This window comes from Gavia stellata, chromosome 6 (assembly GCF_030936135.1).
Source record: "Gavia stellata isolate bGavSte3 chromosome 6, bGavSte3.hap2, whole genome shotgun sequence".
In the NCBI taxonomy this organism is placed as follows: Eukaryota; Metazoa; Chordata; class Aves; order Gaviiformes; family Gaviidae; genus Gavia; species Gavia stellata.
In genome coordinates this window covers 58,760,498-58,781,144 of record NC_082599.1, presented here as the reverse complement: position 1 = coordinate 58,781,144, position 20,647 = coordinate 58,760,498, and the positions used below count along the sequence as shown (strand labels likewise).

The 20,647-nt window shown below is 39.8% G+C and overlaps 1 protein-coding gene across 1 annotated transcript in view; it reads left to right on the top strand.

The window, feature by feature from the left end:
• The window catches only part of TPK1 (thiamin pyrophosphokinase 1), a 243,471-nt gene that overhangs the window by 168,967 nt on the left and 53,857 nt on the right, over positions 1-20,647 (top strand). The window contains exon 7 of the mRNA XM_059819089.1: positions 11,458-11,569. Within this exon, the coding sequence (XP_059675072.1) occupies positions 11,458-11,569 (112 nt within the window). The remainder of the gene's footprint in view (positions 1-11,457; positions 11,570-20,647) is intronic.

Here is a 20,647-nt window from a genome sequence, read left to right as displayed (position 1 = left end):
TAGTCAATCAAGTCAAGGTTGCAGTAAATCCCAGATAATTTTAAACTTCATCTTCTGAAATGATAAGTCAGAAGAAACTTAAGAGTAATGAAACTTTGCTCTTTCTCAGTGCTGTTATTTTACGCAGTCCTCACAAAATCAGTTCTGATTTAGTTTTCTGTTTATTTATATAAAAAAAAAGGGAGATCAAGTGTTTTGGGCAGAAAAGTTCTACTTCAAAACTTCCTTCCTCATTAGACATTTTCAGATCATTTTGAGCTAAATGGTTTTGTGGATACCTCTCCTATGAAGAAAAGCTGAGAGAGTTGGGGTTGTTCAGCCTGGAGAAGAGAAGGCTCCGGGGAGACTTTGTTGCGGCATTTTTGATATATGAAGGGGTCTAATAAGAAAGATGGAGAGAGACTTTTTACCAAGGCCTGTAGTGATAGGACAAGGGGCAATAGTTTTAAACTGAAAGAGTGTAGATTTAGATTGGATATAAGGAAGAAATTTTTTACAACGAAGGTGTTTCATCAACTGGAACAGGTTGCCCAGAGAAGCTGTGGGTGCTCCATCCCTGGCTGTGTTCAAGGCCAGGTTGGACAGGGTTTCGAGCAACCTGATCTAGAGCAAGGTGTCCCTGCCCATGGCAGGGGGGTTGGACTCGATGATCTTTAAGGGTCCTTTCTAACCCAAACCATTCTGTGATTCATGTAGGTAAGAGTTTCCTATTAAAGCATTTAGTAGCCTGTTTTAGTGCTGAATAAAAAGTCCTCTCCTGTTCTGTCTGTCCTTTCCTGTATTTCATGTTTCAGTTTCCAGACTGGGGGGCAGAAATCACAAAGGCATACTGTACCTGCTTAAAATTTAAAAAAAAAAAGAAAAAACCTCTGCTTTGCACTAATGTCATCTCACGTACACTCCATGCCAGGAGGTACAAGCACTGTGGAAAAGTCTGCTGCTGGCTGCAGGGGACAGATGAGGCACTCAAAGGTGCTGATGCTGACCGAGGGGAAATAAAGGCAAATAGAGGCACAGCCCAACCAGCAGCCGCAGAAGGGACGTCTGCAACACCCGCAGCTACAAATACAAGGCTTTGGTATTAGAAAGCTGGACCACTTCAGCTTGCTAAGAAGTGAGGAAATTAAAAAACAGCCACCTTTCCCCCTGCCCAGTTCTGGGGACACTAACTAGTTCTTTTAAAACCTGACAAAAATGCACCTTCAAATTCTTTTTTGTACTATGCGTAGGCCTTAGAAATTTGATGGAAGACAATGTATTTTCATTAGCAGAAAAGTTCTCTCGGTCTGCAAACTTCCACGGCCTTGTTGCTGGTAATGTTTTGAAGCAAGCAATAGGGTTTTCATTCTGAAATCTTAGATGGCTTGAATGCAATTCTCTCCTAGTACTAACCCAAAGGCATCTTGCTTCATGGAGCAGAAGCAGCAATGAAATCATGTGAATGCTTTCCAAGAGGGAGATGTAGCTAAAGATGAGGAAGGAAGGAAATCTAGTATTCAAGAGTAATGCACCTAATTCCATAAGTGATCCTTGATTATGTATTATTTAATGAGAGGCATCAATTTGTAGTTCTCCTGAAGTTTATTAGTACTTTAAATACCTTGAAATTAATTGTTTAGCTTTTAGATTTTTCAAGGGTTTGGCCACATGTTTTCTTTCTAGCTTGTCTTTATGTTTCTCTTTTGATACTTTTGTGATGGAAGACCCTGATTTGATTCTTCTATCTTGTTAATACAGGCTGCAAATAGATTTGACCTAGCAAGTTTCTGTTTTTTAGGAGGGTTCAGCTTCTTTTCCAGAAGATGGGTTCTGACTTGCTGTTGTGTGAAACAGACCGAAAATTTTTATGTACTGAAAACACAATACGTACAAGTCAAAGGGCCTAAATAGGCAGTATTACCTGTTCCAGCCTTTCTGCATTTGGCAGGGTGAGCTGTGTATTGTTTTTACAGCAATCTGTCATTCTGTTGACCCTTGTTCTATGTTTTTATGTCAGGGTTTTTCTTCTTGCATTATATTACTCTGTATTTGGTATAGCATTACTTGTTCTGCAGTGGTCCCCTGTTTCATGGTTTCAAATTCTATTTTGCCAGATAGTAAATAGAAAGGATTTCATAGAGTACAAAAGCACCCAGCATGATCTTCTCTATAATTCTTCCAGGAACTGAGGTTAGACTAACAGGTCTGTAGTTTCCTGGGGCTTCCCTCAAGCCCTTCATGTAGATTGGAGTAGTGCTGGCTAGCTTCCAGTCAGCGGGGGCCTCCCCAGGCTCCCAAGACCTTTGGTAGGTGATTGAGAGGGGTCCCGCCGTAACATCCGCTAGCTCCTTCAGTACTCTGGGATGAATTCCACCAGGCCCCATGGATTTGTGAACATTCAACTGAGACAACGGGTCCCTTATAGTGTCAGTGTCCACAAACGGACTATCACTGTTCCCACAGTCGTGGTCCTCCATCTCAGGGGACCGGGCAGCCCAAGGTCTATCGATATTATTAAAGACTGAGGCAAAAAAGGCATTGAATGCCTCTGCTTTTTCTTCATCCCTATTTGTCAGGTGACCATCTTCAGCAAGTATGGGTCCAACGTTTTCCTTAGACCTCGTCTTGCTATTAACATACCAAAAAAAGCCTTTCTTGTTATCTGAAGCAACACTGGCCAGCTTCAACTCTAGCTGAGCTTTGGACCTTTGTGTCTTCTCCCTGCATATGCAAACCATGGCTCTGTAACCTTCCTGCAAAGCCTGACCTTGCTTCCAGAGATCATACAATTTCTTTTTCCTCCTGAGTTCCAAGAAGAGTTCCCTGTTCGGCCAAGCTGGTCTTCTGCCCCGCTTGCTTGACTTCTGCCACAAAGGGATTGCCCACTCCTGTGCTTCTAAAAGGTGGTTCTTAGAATCTGACCAGCATTCATGGACCCCTGAGCTCTCAAAAGCATTTTCCCAGGGGACACTGCTGAGCAGCTCCCTGAATAGCTTAAAGTTTGCTCTCCTGAAATCCAGGGTAGCAACTCTGCTGAGCTGTTTTCTCATTACACCAAAAAGTTTAAATTCCACCACCATGTCATGCTGAGGATGAATATGCTATCAGCCTGTTGATAATTTTGAATACTCATTTGGGGCATATAAGAGGTCCTCCACATAGGTCTAAGGGAGGCAGAAGGTAAATGCCACATGGCGATTTTGTTCTTTCATTGTCTGCTGCACAATGCAATTTCTTCTACCTTTTGGTGGTATTTTTAATACACCAGTATAATTCTTTTGGGATGCTCCCTCAGAATTATAACTGTGATGACAAATGGGGTGCTGGAAACATGCTTTCGGCTTTCAGAGCTGCAAAGTCTTGTGAGAAAAGATGCCAGGCTGACTGTATTTGTTTCTAGTAAGAAATCACTGTCAAAGATTTAGGACTCAGGTTGGCCTACTTTGAGTGATTTTAGTGTGCTTATGAATATTCCTCTGTATTCTAAGGACCAAATCTGTCACTGATGATGTGGGTGCAGTTCCCACCGAAATGCAAGGGAACTGAAGCTATATCCATTATAAAAAGGCTGTTGCAAATAAACTTTACAACCCTAGCTAAAAGTGATTCATAAAGGAGGAAAATTGAGTTCAGGGTAGTACAGTATTTTGTTTCCCCACCACATGCTCCAAGAAAAGAATGGATTTTTGTGTGGATTGTAGTCTCCAACTGACTGCTTAGCTGTACAAGAAAATGGGGAGAAGGTGGAAGAAAGAGGAGAAAAAATTATATGTTTGAATGGCTGGCTTGAAGTTTCTTGAATGATACTTGGTCTTCCTGACCTGAGCAACAGGTCTTTGAATTTCGTGGGTATAGAGAGAAGCAGGCAGTCATTGCTAGCACAAGATCTGGGGCATAACACTTCTTCAAAGCCTGCTGTTACAAAGCAGAAACTCTTTCCCTGTCTACTGAAAATAGATATAGTTTCTTACCCCAGGTCGATGAATGTCTTTATAATAACAGCAAGTTATTCCTTCTTGTAACAGAGATCAAGAAGGGTTGCTGAAAATTGTCTCAAAAGTTCATTCTTCACTACTTCAAGCCTCTCTCTTACCTAGAGGTATGTGAAAATAACAGTCAGAAATGAAAGGGAGAAAAGAGCGTTTGTGAGATTCCCCCACTCAATGCAAAGAACTCTGTTCATCAATCTGTTTGCACCAAAGAAATTCTAGAGGACAGGCTTTTATGAAGCCCCTAATCCTAACATGAACCCCCTGAATATGAAGCCAGTTCCACTAAAAGGATGATGGTATATAAGAGGATTTGTGGGCTCATGATTTGCTGCATCATGTAACACATAAAAAAGCAAGGGCATCACATGGATGTAGATTGAGGAGTACAAGAAACTATAAGATGATGATGACCAGCAGCCCGTTGATCATTCTTCTCACTTACGTAGTAGAGATTTCCAAGTGAGATTTTGGAGGAGAAGGGCTACAGAGCCAGTATGTCTGGGAAGACTTCTGAGAACAGATAAACAGATTTGAATCTTAGGGGAAATCACAAAGGCACGTGCTACAACCAAGATTCAGATGGTCAGTAGTCAATGAAAGGAAAAATTAATCAATTAATCTCTTTCCACTAAATAGGATGTGATAGGCTCCATCACAGGATGGACTGTGAAGTACTATGCAAAAGGGAAGCTCTAATAGGGAAGAGAAAGCAAGATGCATAGAGAAAGCAACCCAATCAGTGCAACCCAGACAAGAAAAAAAAAATCTATCAAATATTATTGTATAGCATACGTTACTAAACACTGATGTGCATTAGGCTTGGTAACCACGCTTTTTTCCTTGCAGAGCAATAGAGCCTAAGCACTTTAAAAAAACTAAACAAAACAAACCTAGCACTATATACTCACACAAAAATTCTGTGTATTCTTACACAGCGTAAAGGTGCCTTCTGGCAATACTTAGTAATTCAGTGCTATGAAGAAGAAATTGTTTCTTGCCACAAGTTAGGTGAACTATATCCTGTCTTTTAAATAAACTCCCAGGCTTCTCTAATACCAAAGAAAGTAAGAGAATGTAGTCTAGGTAGAAGAGATCCTCTGGACTCTTCCCCTGTAGAAATGCACAAAAAAGAATGAACAGTGACACTAAATGTACTACGAACTGGTGGATGGTGAGAAAGATTATGCTGTAATTTTCATCGCTTAGGAATTATAGAATATTAGTGCCCTTAATAAAGGCCCCTCTAGATTGACAATTTAACACCAACATTGCATAATAATTATACAGGCAATATGAAATCTTCAGCAGCTTGTCTACTTTTCACTCTTATCTGCAATCTATTATACTCTGTAGTCTCATAAATGGATATAAAGAAAATGGTTCTGATTTTTTTAAGGCCTCACTAAAAATGCTAATTAAACCTATAATGATGGGCCTACTGAGGATAGGGCATCAAATGCACAAGCTCAAGGATAAAATGTCACACTGGGCCGGTGTAAGGCTTGCTTGGATTTAGAGAAGGAACAGCCAGGTCTTGATTATTGTAGTTTCATGCTGCCTTCGTGGTGTGTTTTGCATTGATTTATGGTAGACTGAAGAAAATGTTGTGGAATTCCGTTTGCGAGTGGGAAGTTTCAAAAGAATGAGTTTTTCTTTAGGGTAGTATTCAAATTAGAAGAATTAGTATTTATGGCATTTGTCAGTCTTTAAGATATATCTGTGAAAAGAAATTAAACCACCCAAACTCCCTTTTAAAGTATCTTTTGTATTCCCAGATATCTTATTTGCTTGATAAAGTGTTTTCTTCACTTCATTTGCGTGCATGTTAGCGGTGTCTACGCTGCTGGCAGTTTTAACTGCTTGCAGTCCCAGAGAGAAATATACTTCGGTGTTTTTTGTACCTATGATCACCGTTTTCTTGTCAGTCATATAGGCTTGACTGCAGCAGATAGAGACTTGGTTTACTTGCTCGTGCTGCAAGAGGAGGTGGGCAAACAAGGGATGCACCTACTGCGCTCAGTAAAACATGCCATCGGTATTATATGAGAAGTGTACTCTCAGGAGGGTTTTACTAGGCCTATAGAAGAAGTTCGTGTGCGACTGCGTGAAACTTGGGGATCATTTGCTCTTTGTGGATAATTTGTACATTAGATATACAGTAGCAACCACTTAAATGTATAACCTCAGGGTATAGTAAATCTTTCCATTTTAGTGGCACTTACCTCCACAGGGATTTCTTTCTATACCCTTGTCATAAATTGGTTTGAAGCAGATGTGTTCATTAATTGAGTCTAATAATGATTATAATTTATTCTCTCTCTACTGCCTGGGATTTTATCCACTATAGAGTCATCATTTTATGAAGTGCTCCTCTGGAAGGGTAGGCTTTGTGGGGCTCTGTCCTGCAAATAACTAATACACTGAAACCTATCCATTTTGGTTACAGGAGCACTACTAACATTTGACAGTAAGGATCGGTAGGATTGGGTCCAACATATTTTAATATTGTTTTGAAGTACAATGAATTTGCTGTTTTTTTCCATATGAGTTTAAGCAGTCATTGTTATGATATATAAGCAGTCTTAGACTTCTAAATTTTCACTGGAACTGCAGATACTTTTATTTTCGACAGCGACAATAAGCCTGGTTGGCTCAGATAACGTTCTGTGAATAGCATTCATGTAATAGCAACTTGGCACTATGTGTATTTGTTTGAAAAGACAATTGATGATATTTTAGGGTTATAACAAAATAGCTCTTCTTAAATACATCCTTTTAGAAAAATTGGCTGTGTTTATCATGCTCAGAATCTCACCCTAAAAGCTTTTATTATTGTTAAGTCATGCTCTTACACAACTAATGATTAGTAGAAATATTTCTGGAACTTTTTTTTTTACTTTATTGCCAATCATGGTATTTGATTTTAAACATAAATGTTCTCAGCTTGGTTTCATCCTTGTTCCTTTCCTCCTCCTCCTCTCTGCTGCAGTCTTTGGTGATGGTGTTGATTTCCACCCATTCCCCGAGTCTTTTATCTATATGCCATTTTCTGCACCCAGATGTTTATGTACTAAAGCAGATTGTGGTTTTTGCCTTTTCCCTGGGTATTACACTATTACATCTGTATTTAGCTTTTGCTGCTGCTGTTGTTTTCAAGTGCGTGCTGCCATCTATGGAGTAATCATTGAAATAAAGCTGATATAGAAAGAAGTTTTATCAAAAGATTATGGGAAACAAGATCTAGCTGGTGGAGGAGGTATCATAGGGCAGTTGGCCAGATCTCAAGGAATCCCATTTCTCTGGAGTCCCACATCTCACAGCAAGTGCAGGTGAAAATATACCGTTTAGAAAATCAGCGACTTGTAGGAGTTGAGTTATTCAGTAGATTTATTTATAGTGGACAAACTGTCAGGGCAGTCTGAAAATTAGAATAAGGTTGCTTTGTCCTCTAATCCTGTATGTCGTTCCTTTTCCTTCCCCATTACCTTTCACATGTCCTAGAACTTCAGCAGTTTCCAAGATCTGTTTATTATATCTTTCTTAATTTGTTTTTTAAAGCTTAATTTTAATTCCTTCTTCTTCCCCAGCATCTTGGTAACTGGCTTCATGCCTCTCCCCTGTGTCCAGTTTCAACCTGCCAGGTTCCAGGTTTCCCTCCTTCAGGTCCCTTCAGAATGTAGTGCTGAAGATCAGTCCCCATTCCCTCTCTCTTTCATAACATTTTGTTGCTTGATATCCATTTTAGAGTATACATTTATTGCAATACAGTTATTCAGGTTGATCTGGAAAGCCCTCAGAGAAGTAATTTTCTCTGTTCCTTTATGAAGTGCCCATTGGGTATCTGTGCACCTATAGAAGCTACCAGGTTTTATCTTGGTACCGTTCATATGCTTTTCAGCTTGCAAATTTTTTGACTAAAGGTTTTAGCACCTTACAGCCTTGGATAGGGTTAGGTATATGAGTTTCCGGCAATCAGATTTCTATTCATTTGAGTTAGGAGATGTGGCAGAGAACAACTATGTCTTTAGGTCTTTCCTTGGCAACAACAGTGTTGGAGTGGGGCTATATTTAACCATTACTGCATAAATGCTTTCTCATAACATAAGACATCAGGATCAAAAGGAAAAGTTTAACCTATATGGATGAAGCATTCTTAAAAATATCTTCTGACATTTTCTTTTTATTGCTGAACTTAGAAATTGATCTTATTTCCCAGCATCAGAGACAAAATGAAGGAAAAAAAAATCAGTGCTGAAGATTGATCAATGTTTTTCAAAACTGACTTAATAAGATAAAAATCAATGCAGCTGTATTCTTTGCCATTATTTTATCACTGGTATCATTCAAACATGGTAATATTTGATTCTTAAGTTAAATGTGAAAATATATCAGTTACTTCCTACAGAGGCAAAAAAAACTTAAGAAGGAGGGATATATTTAGTCAAACTTTGGTTTTCTTTTTAATCCTAATTTTAGAACTTTGAGTTCTACAAAAATTGAAAACAGTTTCATATTTTAAGTGCCAGTATATAATTGTTCCTTTAATCACAGAGATTTAAATAGAACAAATTATTACTTGTATTTGCAAATTACAAGCTCTGATCCTCCCTTCTTCCTGCAAATAGCAGTTCCATCTTGCTTGGTTGGAAGATCTGTACTCGAAAACTTGAAGATAAGCTTGGGCACCTAATTACCCCTGTGGAAGACTTGCAGAGCTTTGACTTTAAAGCCTTACTGTACAAATGCATTGGCTGATTAATCTTTTTTGGCAACAATGAGCAGGTCATTTGGTGTTTTTTGGTGTGTCCCCCCCAGTGACCATTTCCCTTTTCTATCCCTACTGTCCCCAATAAATTAAGATCCCTTACTGATCTATTTAAAGAAAAGTCTTAAAAACTTTATTGAGTAATATCAGTGAACCAGTCCCTAAGCCATGAGTTTGGCTTAACAGTTGAGACATTTTTTAAAAAATAATTTACATTTTAATATTTCAATTCCTGTTTACTTGCTGTGTCGGGTCTAGCCCTTTGGGCTCCTAGTTTGAAATTTCTCTTAACTGAGGGCTAGAAAATGTCCTTTTAGGGAAGAAAGTCAAGATTCTCGCATAATCACTGGGCCGTGGGAACAGAGATTTTTAGGGAAGTATCAGACAGTGAAAGACTCCTGATAAAATCCTAGATATTGGCAAGCCTCTGGTAATGACGTCTTTTGTTTCAAAGATTAATTTCATGAGAACAGAAGGACAGATTTCTGCATAGATGTCTTACTGAATTGAATTCCTATCTGTAAGCTGGGCCAGAATGTCATAAAACAGGAAATGGCAAACCTAAGAGTAACGCATATAGTAATGCATAGGATTTACATAGGAAATAGAAATTACATAGGAAATGCAAACATAAGAGTAATGCAAACCAGAATGTCATAAAATAGGAAATGCAAACCTATGGTAGACGCAGGTTTTTGGGAGTACAGGACTTAATCAGGTTCTCTGTCGGCCCAGTTACTTTTACCTCTCTTTTTCATGTGCCTTAACTGGTTGATAAATGTAGTGAGTTTCCTACTCTCCTCGAGTAGCTCTGAGCAATGATAGGTACATTCATTGGGAACAGACAGTTCCACTCCTTCGTTCTCTCCTTCATCATCATTATAGACAATCTCTGTGATCACATAACGAGAGAGCTTGCACTTGTACCTCTCCTTTCCCTTTCCTCCTCCCTCTGTACTGTGAGAGAGAAGTACCATGGCATATTGCATAGCTAAAAGGTTATCAAGCCTGAATTTGTTACACCTCTGAATTTGGCAGGTAAGCGTTCACAACCACTGTAGAAATACATGGCTCATCACCACATGAAGCTGGACACCCTGAGAAGACAGATGATATTGGATTGGTTTTCTTGTTGCGCTGCAAACAATCAAACAGGCTTAAGCTATGCAATCTGATACTCCCTAATTGACAGCTTTTCCAAGGTTCATTTGTTAACCGAGAGCATGACATGTATTGAAGTTGTTTCTTCATAATGCATTTGGCATTAACAGGAGAAGCTGTCGAACGCCTCAGACATCACCATCTCAGCAATAAGATACTTCGCCTCCAGTTTTGACTTTCTAATTGGTGACTTTGTATTTGCAAAGACATTTGGAATGAGCATATGAGAGGACAAGACATACGAAAAAAGCTTAAATACATTCCTCAAAAGGAAATCCGTGAGAAAGCGGTTTTGCTGCTTGGGACATTTACCTGAGTTGTATGGTTCAGCTGTTCTTTTTTCTTGTGGTATAAAACCTTGGTTTCTTGCTTAACAAAGTACTCACTGAATACTCATTGGGTTTTAGAGGGTTCTTTTATTTTGGAGATTAATAAATGGGCATATCTGATTTTATTTATAGTGATGAAGAATATGTGTATCAAAGACATGCTCAAGGGTTTCACTTGCCTGTGCATCCACAAGAGAATAAAATAAACCCCCCCAAAAAAAACCTCTGTTTCAAAGAATCCTAACTTTCCCCCAGCTGAAGCCCATGTTTGTTTGAAAGAATAAATTACCTGTGCAGAAGAGACCAGAGGATGATTTCCCCCCTGGTCTTGTCACTGTTTTGCATTTGCTGTTTTCTGTAGCTAGTTTTCATAAACACTTTCTTAGCTTCTTAGAACACAAATTATGCCAGAAGTCTAATGTTCAGCTTTTTTTTTTCCTCTTTTTTTCATTCTGTAAAAAATTTCCACTATCTACTCTTCCTTGCAACTGTTCATATGCTGATACCTGGCAAGATGTTCACACAGGGTCTGTAAGTACTAATTAAGAGCTTGGTCATAAATCCATCATCATTAATAGCTGCTGCTTCTTCTGCATCCCATGAACTTGATAGTTACAAGATTAATTAATCTTAGATGTACAAAAAATGAGGTTTAATTTCACTTTGTTGTTCTTACTTAGTGTAAGCATGTTACTCTAAATATTTAGGTTAATTTCTCTAGGACCTAGTTAGTTTCTGCACGTATTCTTCTTTTGGGAAGAGTACAGGCCTGGAGAAGTACATGAAATTTTACAGATGTCAAAATAATGAAGGAGTTTCATCGGTGCTTTGACTAGCATTGTTTAGGAAGTGAAACACAGCTGTTTAGATGAGGAAAAAAATGAATGACTGGGCCAGGATGCCTTCATTTCACGGGAATAAAGAACCTAGCTTTGACAGAAGTGCCTCTTCAAAAAATGCCAGGGAAGAATGAGCAAAGCCAGATTCTGCTTAGAAAAGCCCAGAAACAAACTTTTTGAAAGCCCTGAGGTCTGGAACCTAAGCACATGTCTCTCTTCCCTCTGTAAACATCAACAACCTGCATTCCTGCAGCTAAGTATTCCTGAGCCTTTGGGGGACATTCTGGACCTGTTTCCACCGAAGTACTTTCTGTTTTATTTCCAAGATCTGTTGGCAATTGCAGTTTGGGTCCCTGGCGAGCACTGACTGCAGAGGCCCTTCTGTCTTGCAGGGCAAGCACAAGCTGCGTGTGGACACGGGACTGGAAGGCGCCTGGTGTGGCCTCATCCCCATTGGGAACTCCTGCGAGAGTGTGACCACGACGGGCCTCAAGTGGAACCTCAGTAAGTCAGACGCCTCCGGGACGGTGGGTTTGACATTATCCTAACCACACATTTACGCCAGCCTCACCAGTGCTGAAGGGCCTTACGTGTTTGAAGGTGGAACATGGTGTTGAATCCCTGCCAGGCCATTTTTTTCTAGAAATGAAGTTTTTTAAAAAAGAAAAAAAAGAGAGAAATAGATTTAAACCTGCGATATCGCAGGCAGAAACGTGTTTTCCGTTTGGGAGTCTTTGTGCTGTTTAAATAGAACATTTGTTGAGGTCATGATACATTACCATCTTGATACATTGCCCTCCAGGGAGGGGAAGCTGCGAGTGCCTAAACTCCTGGTTATAAGCCATAAAGTTACAACAGACAAATAATAATGTGATACAGATTATTAAAGCTACCTCACTTCCCCTGAACTGCTTCGCATATATTGTCTGTTTGTCAACTCCAAAGTAAGAAAAAGGTCTATTCATTCAAAGTGGGAAAAGGTGCATTTGATCTAGAACAGGGACATTTATCTGTAGAGGAAGGAGGTTTCCTGACAAAAAAAAAAATTGAAACAGTCTTCATCCTCCTGCCCTCTCCTCCCATACTGAGTCATTCAGGATATATTTACTCAGGAAAATAACGGGATATTTTAGATAAAGATCCATTAAAACTTAAGGGAAGCAAAGCAGTAATTGAGAGGCTCTGGTCTTGCAGTCTGATTTACATGGCCAGACTTTAGAGCCATCCCATGTAGAAAAGGTTCTCACAGTTTGCAGTGCAGTGCCTTCGTTGGCTAATAATTGACCTGAGGTTGACCCACTGTGCCAGCCAGCAGCACGTGTGCTAGTCTAGGGAGCATCTTGGTCCACTGAGGGTTTGAGCATGGGCAGTTAAGGAGGTGGTAGGCATTAGTAGCTCGCTAATAATAAAAGATACAAATACGGCATTAATTTCAAGACCTGGGAGACTTGCTAGGTGAAGAGCTGTCTGGCTAGTGATGTTTTCAGCCTTTTAAACTGGATTGTAAGAGCTGAATGTATTGTATAAGGGACTTTCTCTTAATTTGAAAGAGTCAAGTATTTTCATTTGTACTGATAAGTACAGTTGACAAGTAAGGTACTGAATCTTCATCTGCTCATCTCCTGTTGTACAATGAATTCCGTGGCCTGTTGCCACATTTCTTCATAAATGTTCTGCCCTCCAGAGTGAGGTGAAAGAAGCTCCAACCAGCCTCACGTTAACGAAGGGAGCATCTCTGAAGCCTATGTTGCTTTGCAAAAGGCTACCGTGTGGATCAAAATGTGGTGGATGCTGTAAGGTTTCAGTCCTTTCTTGTGGTTTTGATTTTTTTGTTTAAAAAACAAGTTATTTTTTAGATACTACGGAATTTTTTTGAGTTTAATGACATAGATTTCATCAGATTTACAAGGTGCTCATCGGAAAGATGGTGATTTTAAAGATGGTCTGTCTGCTCCCACAAATGACATGGCTTTGTTACTACTGAATTATGATTGCCTGATCTGCTGAAGCTAAGGAGAAAGGGATTACTAGTCGAGCTGTGCCAGCTGGAGGGGAACACGGTGGGAAGTGCAGTGGTAACTAATAGTAAGTTTATATCTAGGATTGGGTTGAGATATCAGTTTCTTTGATGCTTATCATTCTAGTTGTGCTGTAATAAACTTCTTCAGGTTACTTAAAGGCAAAGCTAGATATGGATCTACGGGGATTTTTATTACACGTAATTAGGTCTTTTTTTTCTTTTTTTCTTTTTCTGGGAGACAATAAAAGTATTTAAGTGACTGTTTCCTACTTGTTTCATGTTAACATGACACCACCATCTCTGCTTCTGCCAGTCCTTGTTGCTGTCTGTTTCCAAGAGGAAACCTCAGACCTTTTCAGAGTTTTCCTTAGTGATGTGTACGCTGCACCCCATTAGAGGCTACACATTCGGTCTCGGTATTCATGCTTCTCACAGGTCGTAGGTCCTTCATTTATTTCTCTGCATTATCATTGCAGATATATAAAAACAAAAATGATCTGGTCTTCCTTGAAGACGTTTAATCTATCTGAGACACCAAGGTCTTTACAACCTGAAACTTCTTTTGTGCCCAAGTGACTAGAGATTACCTTTACTCATCCGAATACAGATTTTGCATCAGGTTATTGTTCAGATACTGATAAAACAAATTAAAATGTAGTTGCATCCCCCAAAAGTGAAACCAGTATCTCAAATACAGCATGTAGTTAGTTATGGCTTGGTGGGATTTTCTCCCTAATAAATGAGCCTTATGTTCAGATAACCCAAGTTTGATACTAGCTTTCATTGTGTTCATGACTTCTGTGCTGCCTGTAGTTTTGCAGTTACTTTTAAAAATGTTAGTCCTCCTGTAAATTGTGATGGAGAAGCAAAGGCTCACCTGGGAAGAAAAGGGAACGAGAAGATACTGGTGTGACATGGATGTCAGCATTGCTGCTGATGGCTGGCAGTGGCAGGGCTTTCCCTGTTTGTTTGTTAATGCCACTCTGAGCACACACCTTCGTAAACCTCAATGAATAAAATGGTTTGGTTATAAATTCATTTTCATGTGTAAATCATGAAAGAAATGGCGGTTTTAAGCCAAATCTGACACAAAAGGCCTTTTTGTCTGGTTTGTTATGGAATTAATTGAGTATGAACTAACAAGTTTGTTTTTAAAAAGTAATTTTGGAGTCCTCAAAAGATTTGTTTTAAGTGTCTGGGCGATAAATTATTTCCAAAATTTTAGTTCTATCTAAACAATCAAAAATTATGCGTTAGGTGAGAGGGGAGCCCTCATTTTTTGCAAATCATAATTTCCAGCAACTCAAAATTCAGATAACACTGGATTTCAAGAAAGAGCTGGCTTTGCATCAAGGTTTTTAATGTTTAATACCTGATGTCTGTCTGAGCATATCTAGATTACTCTACTGATTAAAATTTGTAAAACCTTCAAGGGGTATTCAGATGTTATCTGTGCCTAATCCACAGGTCCTGTCAAGAGACTTGATAGCCTCTGAATAGAAAAATGCAAGGATAAATGCCTAAGACAGAAGCTGTATTGGCGTTGAGAGTAGGCTGCCAAAGGTCTCATTGCAATGGATGAATTAGATAAACCCGAAATCTGTAAACTATTCTGCCAGCAGAGGAACAATGATGTCTTGATTATACTTTTAAGATTGCAGAATTCAGTATTTTGTGTGTGTCTGTGTGAAGATGCAACATGTATACATGCTTTTGTGCACCTTATCTTAGTTAGCACTTGGCACTTATTCAGAACTTTCATTTATTTTAGTTCTCATCTTATGGGTGAAAGAACTTGGAGAAGCAAGTGGAAAATTGATTAGAGAAAATATTTTTTTATCCATACTTGCTATTGTGTAGCACACATTCAGAACACATTATAAACATATTCTTTCCACTCCCAAAGGGGTACGGATCTTTTCTCTATTAAAATCTGATTTACAGCACAGGAATCAGAAAATGCTTCATCTGATTTGACTCACCTGGCTGCGTGCTGATAACAGCTCCCATGTCTAATAAATAAATAACAAAAAAGCCAATAACGCCAGAATTACCCAGCATTCTTCATTAGGTCCTCAGTGATGCTTTCATGGAAGGTAAATAAGAATGAAGGTAGAAATCAGCTGCACTGCTCATCACAGAAGAGGTTGGAGGGTAACGGTAGGCTTTTCTAGGAAATGGTTCCTTTTGTAGGAAATTACTGCAGAAAATAATCTGGCCAACTGATTTACTCTTCATCCCTATGGCCTTTGATATGCTGTATGTCATACCTATACTGAAAATGCCAGCATATATATATATAAAGTGTGCACGTATGTGATTGTGCTTTCCAGATAATTTTCATGCAAATTTGCTTCTTTAGGCAGGAAGTTAAATTGCTGTAAAATGCTACCATTCAAAAGAGCACCACTGTCATTTCACTTCAAAAGGCAATAGCATTAACAACGGGAGCAAGACCTTTCTCTAACTGTAGCAACAGAGCATCCACTGACTCCTAACTTCACAGGTAGATAAACAGGATCCAAAATCTTTTTGATGCTGTTTACATTGTTAGCAAAACTGAAATGTTTACGCTGTTTTTTTCACTGTTTTACTTCATTGGGGTTTTGTTGACGTTGCGTTGTGAACGGAACAAAAAGATTATAAAAGCAGTGGGGTTATATGTCTTAGGAGAAATGCAGAGTCAAAAAGACAAAAGAAAATGCGTAACTATCCTTAAAAAAAAAGGCAGAGGGTGAGGGACTGTTCTGAAAAGGCTGTAAATTAAGATGGACAGGTATCTGTGTGCTAGTGGAGCTGTTTGTATAAGCACGCTGTAACCTGTTTCATAACGGAAATAGTTTATATGGCACATTTTGATGCCCCAGTTCATTCTGACTGAGGCAGACTAAGCGGCACTCCCAGGAGTAGCTCTGTTTTCAGTGACAGAGTGAAAAAAGAAATCACAGCTGGATTCCCCTCTCCTCTGCTTTCCTCTCCTTCCCTCCCTTCTTAGGTTCTTCGCTGGTAGAAGACTCCCAGTCCATCAACTGGGATCTATCTTCAGAGCCTCAGTGATGTGTTTTTTTCCCTTATTACAGCTCTAAGACCCTGGGTTAGGGCGGGGTGACAGAAATGCTGCTGTGGCTCCCAAAGCTTCAGGCATTTTTGACCTTTTGCAAGCTATTTGCCTGCAGGAGTGCTGCTGTCTACCTTCCAGGGTCACATCATTTGTTACAAGGTGAGGCCTGCTGAAATACTTTTCCAATAAAGCAGATGTTCTGATGGTGGCAGCCTGGCATCCCACCGGTTTACTGCAAGTCAGCAAAAGCAACAATGAGGGCATTGCTTAGCATTGCATGAAATGATTTCAAACCAAAAAGACCATTTGGTGTATATTAAAGGACTGATGAACACAGAGCACAGTTGTGCTGGGACCCTAAAGCTGTATTTGCATTTTTTCCTGAACAGCAGCTTGAAAACTCGGTCAAACTTCGTGAAGGGACTTGAAATGGGGATTTGAGGTCACACGTTCAGTCCATTTCCACATATTTGAGTGAATGTTTGGAATTAGTGGGAGGGAGATTTGGTCCCGGCTCTTCTTTAGTGGGGTAACAGGGTGCTGGCATTCCGTTTGGAAAGGCTGCTTTAACGTGATAAACAGATATGCTCTTCCAGATCACACTGTTGGGGCAACGTTATTGCTGTAGGACTCCACTTATGGAAAGATTCATGTGAGTACCTTAGTTCTGAACTAGCTCAAACCACTTCCAGCCCTAAGTTTAGCCCAGCTGGATGGCTGTCTTTTAACAGAACATAAGGAGCGTATATATGATCCTTCCATACAGCAGTAATAGGCAGTAATTGCCAGGAAGAGGTAGAATAAAAAAAACTCGGAGACACTTCTCCAGCACGGCTGCACACAGAGTGGATGGCTCTCCACAACCTAAATAATACCATCCTGAAGTAAACTGGAGACATTTATGTCTAGCTACGTTGCCGTGGCACATTGCAACTGTGGAAACTAATTTTATTATTAATGTAGAGGTGAGAGGGTTGTCAAGAGAGCAAAATGCTGTTCTTCCCCTTGCGTCCCCTCTGTTCCTACATTCCCTCCTTCTGCTAATGGAAATGTGACCTGGAGGTATGAGGAAATAGGTGCTCTGCTTCAGCCCAGCTTTGGTGCAGATAATCCTCATCTTGCTGGTGGCAGTAGGTTGGTGAGAATGCTAAAGTCACGTGAAAATCAAAAGCAACCTGCTGCTTCTGAAGGATACAAGTTGTAGAGATGAAGCACCTTTCTGGGGAAGAGAGAGATCTGCAGAGAGCTACCATTTGGATTGGTGGGGGTCCAAAGTAATTCTGTGGATTTCAGCAGTGGCTATGAATTTTCATCGGTGGGTGTGGGGGCAGAATTTGTTCAAGAAACAGACCTTTGAGTTTCTATTAAAGACATTTAACCCTAAAGGCATTCTCATCAGTCAACTGCCCATATGGATCCTGGGAAATCATCTCATTTAGACAATGGAAGAGGCAAAGCTGAAACATGATGGTGTACTTGAATGAAAGTCAGTGAAAAATTGGCCGGAGTACAAATGCTCGTTTGTCATATCCCTTGCAAATATACTTTAATTGTTTTCATATTTAAATGCCCAGAATCAGCCGTAATAAATGCAAATGTCACACTGCTGAGAGATTTCCAAAAACAAGGAAGCTCTCTGAGGCATGTGGTGAGTTATTGCCAGTTCCCAACATCTCTGCAGAACCACAAAAGGGCAAGGACTGGTAGGAGGACAAATCAATCACGTCTGGCTAGAGTCTCCCAGAGTTAAAAAATGAGCTGCGTTTGTCTGTGGTGACTCAGTTAATGAACAAGTGCGCTATTTAGATTTGGGGGGGTTGGTCAAGTAGGTAGGCGTTACCGTTAAGAATTGACTCCTCCTTTCCAATTTGTTTACGGACCTTTTAGTTCTGTTTCTTTTTTAGTACCTACTGGTGTATGTGATTGATCTCTTCTCCCCAAAAACATGACACTGAGGGAAATTATTTCCTCTGCAGTGATCTATTCCTGTACCTTAATGGCAAACAGCTCTGGCTATTCCCTCCACAGTGTCTCAATTCTTCATTCGTTGCTCCCTTTGTAAACATTTTGCAGATTGTATCTGAGGGGGCCCTGCTCTCTCCCAGTTTTTGCCTCTAGATGTTTGTGGAAAAGAAGAGGTGGATTTTTCCTTGCTGTTATATGAAGTTGTGGAGAGGGCAAAAGTCAGGTGGATGTCGTCACTGACTTTTGTTGTATGCTTCTAAAAAGTTATGTTTTGGCGGTAAGTTGTTTATGGCATCCTGAAGTGTAATTAATTAGCCGTTAACAACTGACTAGTGAGTGTGCTCTGGAACTGTTAATTTTAGACGTACATACCAATTACAGACCACTAAGCAAATCTGTTGTTTTCAGGTGAGCTGGAAAATATGGAAAACACAAATTTCTGGTAGATGAATACATCTTGCCGTAGAAACAGCTGCGGCTTCTTTTGGGCAATAAATACACATGGGGGAGTCAGAGCAACAGCAGGAAGGGGAAGGAAAAAAAGAGTGGCAAAACTGGGATGTGAGGAGATTGCATTGGGATTAGAAACATGTTTTGGAGAGAAGAAGGGACAGATAACATAAAAATGTGGGAAGATACAAATACAGAGAATGAGAAAATGAGAACAGAGGTGGTTTAGGTAGACAGTTGACATCTTCGCTTTTGAAGCACTGAATCGAGACCAGAATTTCTCAGTCTTGTTGTTTCTCTGGTGTTAGCAATCTCTCCCATTTTCCACTGCTGTCCAGGCATAATAACCTACTTCTGCTGTCAGTAAACTGGTCAGCTCAAGCGATCAGGCCTGTCCCCAGGATCTGCCTGGGTATTGATCTAACAGCAAAAGATGGCATTAGACATTTGATTTGAAAACAAGAAGGAAAACTCTTTATTTGCACTCTTGTGGCTACCAATTCAAGACTCTGAAATTAGGGAAAACCAGAAACAGGGAAATAAAATTAAGTAGTGTTTTTGGATGGAATCGTGCTTAATAGATTCAGGACATTGGCGCCATTCAGTGTCCCAGGTGTGTTCTCTGGGAATGAATCTGGAGCCATAGTTGAAGGTGCAGAAGGTACAACCTCAGCCTCTCCCACTGCAGAAACTGAGATACCTGGGACGAGTAAGGTGATGTACTGCTGAAACGTGGCATTTTCTTGTGGTTCAGGGAGTTGATTGTCTGGAGTTTCTACTCTGTGCAAGTACTTCAGCTACCTTCGAGTTAGCCGTTCATTTCTCTTGGCACTCGAGCTGAGCTCTCAGCACCCTGACGTTCTTGAGAGCTCTGCCTCAGTCCTGAATAGCACAGGATACTCCAAAATGAAAGCTGTGGTATCATCTTTAAGATACCCACTTTTGACGTTAATGTGTCTGTGCCTTTGCTCTGGAACTGTTTAGCAGGTGCAATGGCATTATCAATTCTGTTGTAATGAGCAACATGCAGAAGCCCATGAGGAATTTAATATGCATGCATTCAATGCAGTTTAAATCTATGCAGTAAATAAGCCATAAAGCCCTGTGATGAATCAGGGCTCAAAGTGGGTCGGTTAAGAGAAAGAGTCCGGCCTGCTTGGTTGATGTGACTCTATATGATAAAACTGATGAAACCTTTCAAACAGGGCCAAATATTTTTAGTATATTTTAAGTGGGTTGTGATTCATGTCATTAAAAAAAATAGTAAATCCAAAAAAGTGGGGGTGGAATGGATGTCAAGAGATCTTACAATCCGTATAGCTTTCCTATGGCATCGCTCCTGAAAAACCTAAAAAAACGTTCCTCTTTTATAAGCTTTCAGTGTTGGCTGTTCCTTCATAACAGCTTCTGCAGGAAGTCTGCTCCAATTAGAATTTTTTTTTCCTTTCTGTACTCTGTGGATACAGTATGTGATAAATATATTCTCATGCTGTTAAGCATTAGAACACAGCATTTATAATCTAATTGCCAATAAGAAACCTCAGAATTGCACGTTTAGGTTTCCCAAGCGCAGGGCATAACTCTATAATTTACACAGGCACCAGCAATACCAGTGTATCACCGCTGATTGGCATGCCACTTAATGATGCTGTTTATAAGACAATTTTCTAATCAGCTGCGTGAACACTCATCAGGAGCTTGCTTCTTGATTTAAAGCAGAGGAGTTGGAGAGAAAGATAGGGTTTGTTTTGCTTATAAAAACAAACCAGGAAAAAAGCAAGTTATAAAGAGAAATATCAGTGGTTTTTTTCCATTTTATAAAGCGTTGATACAGTAAAAAAAAAACCAAACCACAATTATAGAGAGCTTTGATATCATGAATCTGGATTATGCATTTAAAAGCTCAATGTAGAACTAAAAGCTGTGGCATGAATGAGTCAGTATTCTTCATGGTATTTCCTTCAGGTATTTTGAAATTGGATGATGATAGCTTAAACGTTAACATTCTGGTTTTTAACAGGTGTTATATTTCCAATAATCATTTAATAATAGTTATGTGATTTGATATTGTAGCTAGTCTGTTGGG